Source organism: Ranitomeya imitator, chromosome 1 (genome assembly GCF_032444005.1).
Source record: "Ranitomeya imitator isolate aRanImi1 chromosome 1, aRanImi1.pri, whole genome shotgun sequence".
Lineage (NCBI taxonomy): Eukaryota > Metazoa > Chordata > Amphibia > Anura > Dendrobatidae > Ranitomeya > Ranitomeya imitator.
In genome coordinates, this window is record NC_091282.1 from 1,187,263,022 (window position 1) to 1,187,272,859 (window position 9,838).

The 9,838-nt window shown below is 45.2% G+C and overlaps 1 protein-coding gene across 1 annotated transcript; it reads right to left on the bottom strand.

Moving 5' to 3' along the window:
• Positions 1–6,194: 6,194 nt before the first annotated feature.
• On the bottom strand, positions 6,195–9,060 carry LOC138657185 (uncharacterized). Its single transcript, XM_069744802.1, has 3 exons — positions 8,147–9,060; positions 7,274–7,684; positions 6,195–6,914 (listed from the first exon to the last, which is right to left on the bottom strand). Exons 2-3 carry the CDS (start codon positions 7,682–7,684, stop codon positions 6,384–6,386), a joined length of 942 nt encoding a protein of 313 aa, XP_069600903.1. The 5' UTR covers positions 8,147–9,060; the 3' UTR covers positions 6,195–6,383.
• Between the last annotated feature and the right edge of the window lie 778 nt (positions 9,061–9,838).

The window sequence follows — 9,838 nt, forward strand, 5'->3', positions numbered from 1 at the left end:
GGGGGGGTTATTGTGCGGTCCATGACCGCTCGTGACACATAGTGTCGGATGTCAGCTGTGATACTCAGCTGACACCCGGCCGCGATCTGCCGTGCTCCCCCCGTGAGCGCGGCCGATCGCATATGACGTACTATCCCGTCCCTGGGAATTAAGTCCCAGGTCCCGTCGACGGGATAGTACGTCATATGGGATTAAGGGGTTAAACAACAGAATGTAACTCCAGGAAAATCAAACTTCTGTGAAATCAAACTGTCCACTAATTAAGCAACACTGATTGACAATCAATTTCACATGCTGTTGTGCAAATGGAATAGACAACAGATGGAAATTATTGGCAACTAGATGATGGGCCAATTCTAAAGGTACCTTCACACTGAGCGACGCTGCAGCGATATAGACAACGATACGACCAAAAGGCGATCGATGGAGCGTCGCTGTTTAGATCGCTGTAGAGACGTCAAACACACCAACGTTCGAACGATGCCGGAGCGATACAGTGACGTAACAGCGACTCACGGATCGTTGTCGCTGGTTGCTTGCTTCACGTCAAACAGCAGTGGTTAACGATCCGATGAATTGGCAGCGTAGTCAGATAGGTGTCACCCAGGTGGGTGACACCCAGATAGGTGTCACCCAGGATGTGACGTCCCGGCGTCTCAGAATATAAACCGCGACTCTACAGCGATTGATTCACATTGTTCGAGAGCTGCGTATGCCTGTTTTTCCCTGCATTTCTAGCGTCCTGTCCGGAACGATCCTTCTCCAGCTACGATCCTCTTCTACCGTGAACGTTCTGTTCGGAACGCCGTACTCCACTGCCGGCGTCTTCATCGGTTCTTTTATTGCTCATAAACGGTATGTTCAATTTTTTTTTTTTGTATAGTAATGGCTGTGTAGTAATGCTAGACGCAATGCTTATCTAAAGTATATGGTATAGTAATGTATAAAACATATCTGGCAGCTATCTTGTGCATCTGGTAAGCGGACACACAAGATGGAGGCACTTTCGGATGCAGTTTGCAAACTATTTGGCGCTGTGTAGCATTTTTTGCGCAAACTATATGGTAAGGCCAACCAACTCTTTTGTGTCTACCTTGGCTTAGCTGTCCCTGGCCTGCTCCGCAAGTAAATAAAAACAGCTCACAACTGGTAAACTAAATTTTTTTTTTTCACAAACTGACCTTATTTTTTTTTGATCAAGAGACAATCACTGTCACGCTATCTATATTCATCAAGTACGGTGTCAGAAAAATGAATTCATGATAAACATATACAGGCTCCTGAATTCACTATTTCTGACACCTGGCAGGTGAGCATAGATATGTACCGTGTGACAACCATTGTCCCCTCAATTTGTGTGATTATGGAGATGCATGTAATATTTTTGGCCCACCTCATATCTGTATACTACAGACACACCAAGCTGCAGTCTTTTCATTTTTAACTACTGGAGATATTATGTGGGCCAAAAAGTGTGTGTGGCGACGTTTCTTGGCGCACGGTGTGTTGCCGGTGGCTATAGACACAATAAACCAAACATAATTGTGTCAAATCAAACTTTTTTTATGTTGTTAACTGAAAAATAACAAGGAACAGAACAATATCCCAAACAATGAAAGAAAAAAAAAAAAAATCAGAACCTCCCACGCCTCAAGAGGTGTCGCAGCGTGCGGCCATGTTGCTGTACTTGTTGCAGCATGAGCGCTGCTGTCCGCTCCAGGCGGTCTTGCTTGGCCAGCAGCTCTCTCACGGTGTCCGGTTCTGTGATAGAAGAGGTTGGAGAATGGACAGTGATAAAGCTGCAACGGTGGCATGTGTTTACATAACCAGCAATTTTACCGTACCGTCAAAAATAACGATTTTTGTAACGATATCTTTGATTTCTGTGAAGTTGCAACGATATTGTTAACGCAATCGTTCTGTGTGACAGCGACCCAGCGACCACACAGTGACTTACCAACGATCACGACCAGGTCGTATAGCTGGTAATGATCGTTAGTAATTCGTTTATTGTAAAATGGTACTTGTAACTACACACTCAATTTTCTACTGCCCCAGAGGGCTTTTTTTAGGTTCAATGTTTTAGGGTCCGTTTAGTCGTTGTCAAATGTGACATCCCACCGATAACCCCCTCCCACTTTCTCAATACTTACGGAAAAGGGACGCCTGTTGCTCATCCGCAGAGCTGCTGACCACCCATCCCCTGGCTCGGGCCACAGCTCCTGCTGCTGAAAGGAAGCAAATACATATCTGGTTAACAATTGAACTCACTGTGGTGAAGCGCTCGCTGGTTTTGTCACTTACGAATGCTTGTCGCTGGAGAGAATGACGCCGACCCGGGGGAGGAAGATGGGTGTTGAAAGGGCGGGGTTGTGGCCTGCGGTGGGGTTACTGCACCTGTAATGTACACAATATTTAACCTCCCTACTAATGGCCCGTATGTCGTCATTAAATTCTAAAAAAGGGTGGTTAACTTACGTGACGACACTGGCTGTGGGCTTCCGCTGCTAGCCGCTGTACTGCTGGCTGCAGTGGGTGCTGTCCTCTGCCGGCGGCGTCTCTCTACACCCCAAAAAAAGACACGCAAGGTTTAGACACCAGAAGTACAGAGCTGTCGACTTAAATAAAAAATTAAGTAGGCGCCATCGCAATTGCCAGACATGAGGGGTAACTTACGTGACGGCCCTGGCTGTGGGCGTACGCTGCTGGCCGCTGTAGTCCTCTGCTGGCGTTGTCTCTCTATACACAAAAAATAAAGAAACACAATGTTTACACACCAAAGTACAGAGCTTCCGACACCCCCACAAATAACAAACCTAGCCCAGTGGCATAAAGGAATAAAATTTAAATTTAACTCCCCAAATCGAGGTACATATATAGAAGGTGGGAAGCGCCACACGGCAGTGCGAGTGTCCCTATTCCCCCCTCCCGATACTGTGTGTCTCCCAATTACACTATACTGTTACTTGCCTTGCCTGGTCTCTGCCCGCAACGTTGCCAGATAAAGTGGCTGTTTGTACCGGAGGTCGGCCCACTTTTTGCGTAGCTGCAGCGCACTGCGCCGGATGCCGAACCTCCGCTCCATCTTCTGGGCAATGTGGCGCAACACCTCATTCTTATGTAGATTTGGGTGTGCTGGGCGACTCTCCCGGCCCTCATAGTCCATGGCATCCATTTTTTTTACAAAAAAGCGGACCTCTGTCTGCCCCAAAGGAGGACATCGCTGTCTCGCCGCCATTTTAGCAAGAGAGACGCTGTATGGCACCACCCAGCCACGCCCAGAGGAGGTCCTTGATTCTACCGTTCTGGCGCGCAATTCGCAACGCTATAGCGTCTCCATTTATGCACACCGTCGCGGGTGTGACGTCGGCTCCAGAAGTCACTATTTGGCGTTCCCGTTATAAATCAGCAGCGCTCATCGTCCTGTTTGTTTCAGTGGATGGTACATTTAATGGAGGGTATCTATGGGGTATGGCTGTTGTGTTAACGTTGCTTACAATTAGCCATGTATATCTCTGTGTATGTATATATGTATGTGTGTGTATGTATGTGTATATATATATATATATATATATATATATATATATATCTATATATATATTTATATATATATATATATAGTACCTTACATCCTATGTTAACATTTTTGTCAAATGGTGCAGCATCGGTGACGCAACGGAGAATGCATTACAGTATTGGATGTCTTGTGTAAGTTTTGAAAATTATATGTAGTAATTTTTTTTTTTCTTTTTTCCTTTCTCAGGTTGCCATGTCTCATTCGGATGTACCTGTGATTGTTGCGGCCGCGTTATTGGTAGAAGCTCACAACCAGCTGGAGGTTCAAGCGCGAAACAATCGTGTAAAGCGTCAGCGCCGCATGTGGACCAAACAGTGGCTGCAGAAGAGGAATCAATTGTCCCATATGGGCCTTATAAGGGAACTGCAGGATAACAACCCGCATGATTTTCGTAACTACCTGAGAATGTCGGAGGACTCATTTAATGTCCTACTTGCAGCTGTAGAACCTTATATCAGGCGGCAAAATACACAGATGAGAGCAGCTGTCCCTGTGGATGAGAGGCTGGCTGTCACGCTGCGTTTCCTGGCGACTGGCAGGTCTATGCAAGACTTGCATTACAGCGCAGCTATATCCCGATCCCTACTCAGCGTCATCATCCCAGAGACATGCAAAGCTATTGTCTCAGTTTTACACCGCAGTTACATGCCTTTCCCACAGACCCCGGATGACTGGAAAGAGATTTCTAGGGGATTTGAGGAGCAATGGCAGTTCCCGAATTGCGGTGGGGCCTTGGATGGCAAATATGTACGCATCACCCAACCACCACACTCTGGCTCCTTTTATTATAACTATAAGGGATATTTCAGCATAATTCTCATGGCCCTCGTAAATGCTAACTATGATTTCATAAGTGTGTCTGTTGGGATTAACGGGAGAGTATCCGATGGAGGAGTTTTGGAGCACACAGATTTTGGGGAACGCTTGAAAAATAATAAACTTGCCTTGCCGCCCAACAGTGACACAACAGAAAACATGAACTTTGTCTTTGTCGGAGATGAGGCTTTCCCACTGCATCCGAACCTTTTGAAGCCCTTCTCCCAGAAGACTCTGACACCGGAACGACGAATCTTTAATTACAGACTTTCAAGAGCTAGACGCGTTGTTGAAAATGCATTCGGAATTATGGCAAACCGATTTCGGGTTTTCCACACAGCACTAAACATGAAACTAACGTCTATTGACTCTGTGGTGCTTGCTTGTTGTGTCCTCCACAACTTTCTACGTCGCCGTGATGCCACTGCATACAGCCCTACACAGTATGTAGACTCTGTGGACCAGGGTAACGGAGATGTAACCCAGGGCGAATGGCGTCTAGACGCGCACAGGGTTTGTGGTTTGGAAAGTCTGGGTTCTGGAAGGTACTGTGATGATGCAACTAATAGCAGGGACAAATACTCTGACTTTTTCAATGGGCCAGGGGCTGTCCCATGGCAGTATCAACAGCTGTAACGTAACTGTTGGCATAACTTATACCATGTATTATGGATGATATTGTTGGGGGGTTCAAGTGCTCTTGTGTAAAAGTGCTCATTTTTAACAATTTTTGGATGACCCATGATACTCCTTTTTCTGTAATAAATGTGAACATAACGATATATCTATTTGTTATTTCTTATTATTTTACATACATACCAATACATACCAATAAACATATATATCTATGAACATACTCTACTTCTGTATCAATCATATGAAACCTGTGAGTCTTCAGCATCCTATGCACTAGTGATTTCCTGATGTGTGTGTGTATATATATATTAGTAGATGTTCACCATATTCTAAAGGTACCTTCACACTCATCGACTCTGCAGCGATACCGACAATGATGTCGATCGCTGTTTGGTCGCTGGAGAGCTGTCACACAGACAGCTCTCCAGCGAGCACCGATCCAGAAGTCCACGGGTAACCAGGGTAAACATCGGGTTACTAAGTGCAGGGCCGCGATTATTAACCCGATGTTTACCCTGGTTACCGTTGTAAATGTTAAAAAAAAATTACAATACATACTTACATTCACGCTGTATAGTCATGTCCCTCGCCTTCAGCTTCCAGCACTGACTCAGCGCCGGGCGTAAAGTACAACGGTGATGTCAACGCTGTGCTTTACTACCGGACGGCGCTCACCAGTCAGTGCGGGAAGCCGAAGGCGAGGGACTTGACCATACAGCGGGAATGTATGTACTGTTTGTTTTTTAAACATTGACAACGGTAACCATGGTAAACATCACGTTACTAAGAGTGGCCCTGCACTTATTAACCCAATGTTTCCCTTGTTTCTTGTGACGACATCGCTGAATCGGCGTTACACATGCTGTGTGTAACGCCGTTTCAGCGATGTCAGCGGGAGATTCAGCAACCACAAAAAGTGCTGTACTTTCCCCAGCGACCAATGATCTCCCAGCATACATTACCGTCACACAACAATTTAGTTAACGATATCGTTGCTACGTCACAAAAAGCAACGATATCGTTAACAATATAGTTATGTGTGACGGTAATGTATTGGGTATTCTAGCATTCGCATGTCCCCGTCGCATATTGCCCAGCAACGTAGTATATTGACCAGCGGCGTCATTTATTGCCAAGCCAAAGAGACACGTAGTACATACACAAATTTAAGAAACCAAAAATTTTATTATTTGTATTAAAAATTTTATTATTTGTTATTACAATACTTTTTTAATGTTGATGAGGCATAGGGGATTAATGACCGGGTGCCAGGAGGATGCCTGCAGGGGAGAAGGCATAGGGGATTACTTGTGGAGCATCTAAAACACAAGTCTCATTTATTTAAACTACAACACTACAAATTTTGGTAGTAAGTGTCCATCTCACTGTAGTGGTGCGTGGCTATAGGAGGTCCTTGTGATAAGTCACCAAAAGAAGGGGGTGCAGGTGGTGTCCGGAACTGAGAATTATGTGGCCCAGGTCTGCGGACAGGAGTGCTGTGCATGGGCTCCTGTTGGTGTCCCCAATAAAAATGGGCACTGGGCTGACGGACGTCAATGCTCAATGTTGATGTGTCGCATAGTTTTCCTGCGGCTGCCGCGTTCATAACGTCAAACATTATTCTCTCCGCGTGAGATCTTTGGGTATCATCCAGTCTGTTTAAACGTTCCTCAACCAAGGATGCGAATGGGGAGAGTTTGGTTGTGACGTGCTTGGACAAGATGCTGTTGGCCACTGCCAGGAGATCCACAGGTGTGGCTGCTGTTGATTTTCTTTTTCTAGATGGGCGCAGTGGACATGTCTGCTCCTCGACAGACGGGCTACTGGAGGACTGAGGGGACTGGACATTGTTCGCTTCCGTTGTTTCCCGCTGTTGCAGAGGCACCTGCAATTACATGAAAAAGAAAAATTTAAAATAAATAACATACAAACGACTCTGCCACACATCCCTAGAGAGCCCACACCTCCCCAAACACCTCTATGCCCATTGGAACCTATGAGGAACAGTTACCTGGGTTAAAAAACAAAGGGGTTAAAGAGCTGTGCAGAACTACATTGGCCGGCAATACTGTACGAATGTGCGGAAGACACAATATGTTAATTACGGACACAGGAAGTGGCAGCTGTTATCATCAGGGGGATTAAACATGAACAACGTGACTCACTATTACTGGAAGCCATGCAGTCTCATAAACATACAAGACACACGGCATGCTACAAGAAGGGAAGCTTGGGGCTACTTACATGGTCGTCAGGAGACTCAGGCAGGATATCTTCGGGCGATGGCTCACAAAGGCTAGTCACAGTCTGGCACGGGCGAGGGATTTCTTGGTCTCTAGTGAATGCCATCAGGTCGTAATACCACAGCCTGGGCACATAGACTTCCTCAGTTCCGGCCCCAGACTTCTTAGAATTTTCCACTTTGTTGACCTCTTTTTTGAAAACTGTGCGGAGAGCCTGGATCTTTTTCCTCACAATGTTTTCATCCACGGTCTCTGTGGGATGATACTCCCTGTAGACGGCCACCAGCTTCTCATACGCTTCTCTCTTCATGTAACGGTTGCTATAATCCTTAGATTTTATCTTCCACAAACAGGGCAGGGAGCGGTACATCTCTATGAGTGCCCGAACACAGTCCTGCTCATTTGTAGACATCTTTAAAAAATAAAAAAATCAAAGTTAAGAAACAGCAAAAAATAAAAGTTTGATGAGCCGTATGCCGTTCCTATTGTTATCAGTCATTTTTTGTATGGGATGGTCCGTGGGACTATTTCCACCATTTAGGGGATGGGATGGGGGCCGTTTGTGTGTTTCCTCATAGCCACCATTTGGGGATGGGATGAGGGCTATTTTTATCCATTTTGAGAGTTGAAAAATTTGTACATTCTATTGGTTGCTATTTTGTCAATGGCCAATTTCATGTTGGTGAAACACACCATACTACAAAATCGTTTGCATTACCACTTAAAAGGGAAATACTACGACGCTAAAGCGTCTTTGGTTATAAACGTGAAAGCTCTAAAAAAATCACTGCTGAGATGTAGTATACATCTATTTCTATACACATAAATTAGTATTGCTGCATGGCAAATGAATACAGCACAAGGATATACTCACCGTAGATGTACTAATTGAGAACGCTGCAGAGTTGAAGATCTACAAACAGGTCGCTCAAAAGTTACAGCCAAGACGCCCACGAGTTGATGGAGAAGGAACACGATGGATTTCGAACCAAGACGCACACGAGATGCTCGTGGATGGCAGAGTACGCACAAGTGATTGAAAAGTTGTAAAGTCGCGGTTTATATTTCGGAACGCAGGTACACATGACCCCGATGTGACCTATCAGCGTTCTCAGTGAGACGTAACAACAAAGCCATTTGAAATATATAACGTTATGGCGTCACCTTTTGTAATGTAATAATGTGATTTAAAGGGGTCTTCTTTTGTAATAGTGATGCATTGTAAATACGCCCTTACGTAAAGTTCACACCTACCTCCTAGGCTGTCGTGACAGTTGGCGTCACCTTTTGTAATGTAATGTAAAGGGGTGCCTTTTTCAATGTAATAATGTGATGTAGGCATCACCTTTTGTCTTTGGAATGCATTTGGGAGTATGGTGATAATTACATTACTATAATAATGTTCACACCATCTCCCAGGCCATTATGACAGATGGCGTCTCCTTTTGTAATTTGTAATATATTGGGATCTTCGAAATAATTGCGTATCTATCTACGAGCGACATTGCTAAATTTAAAGGCGTCTACTTTTGTAATGCATAACGCCTACCTGGCCACAACAAGACGCTGCGACGGCCCCTTTCATCGTTGCTGACGTCGTTGCTTTTCATGTCAAACACAACGATTCAGGCTGATCTAACGACCAAATAAAGTTCTGAACTTTCGGCAACGACTAGCGATGTCACAGCGGGATCCGGATCGCTGCTGCGTGTCAAACACAACGATATCGTTATCCAGGACGCTGCAACGTCATAGATCGTTGTCGTTCTCGTTGCAATATTGCTCAGTGTGAAGGCACCTTTACGCATCAGGTATTCTAGAATATGTATGTATGCATGTACGTCACGCTGTGAGTGGGGGTTAAATTCCTAGCCAATATCGCTGATTGGTCATGGCCAGCCAGGCGCAACCGATCAGCGAAGCGTGGTTGAAATCCTGCACCAATTCGCGGCCGGACTGCGTTTCGCTGATTGGTCATGGTTGGGCAGGCACGACTAATCACCGAAGCAGTGTTTAAATCCCGCGACAATATTGCTGATTGGTCGCGGCCGGCCACGTACTATATAGCACAGCCACGTCGTATATAGCAGCCACGCAGTATATAGCACAGTCACGTAGTATATAGCACAGCGATGTGGTATATAATACAGCCCACGCAGTATATAGCACAGCCACGTAGTATATTGCACAACCACGTAGTATATAGCACAGGCACGTTGTACATAGCACATCTATGTAGTATATAACACAGCCCTCACAGTATATAGCACAGCCACGTAATATATTGCACAGCCACGTAGTATATAGCACAGGTACGTAGTATATAGCGCAGCGATGTAGTATATAGCAGCCACATAGTATATAACACAGCCCACGTAGTGTATAGCACAGTGACGTAATATATAGCAGCCACGTAGTATATAGCAGCCACGTAATATATAGCAGCCACGTAGTATATAGCACAGCCATGTAGTATATAGCACAGCGATTTAGTATACAGTACAGCAGGCACATAGTATATAACACAGCCCACATAGTACATAGCACAGCCACGTAATAGATTGCA

Coding starts and splice junctions, on each gene's coding strand:
- LOC138657185 (XM_069744802.1), bottom strand. CDS start 7,684: ATGTCTACAAATGAGCAGGACTGTGTTCGGGCACTCATAGAGATGTAC. Junction 6,915..7,273: donor CTGAGTCTCCTGACGACCAT/GTAAGTAGCCCC, acceptor ATGTAATTGCAG/GTGCCTCTGCAACAGCGGGA.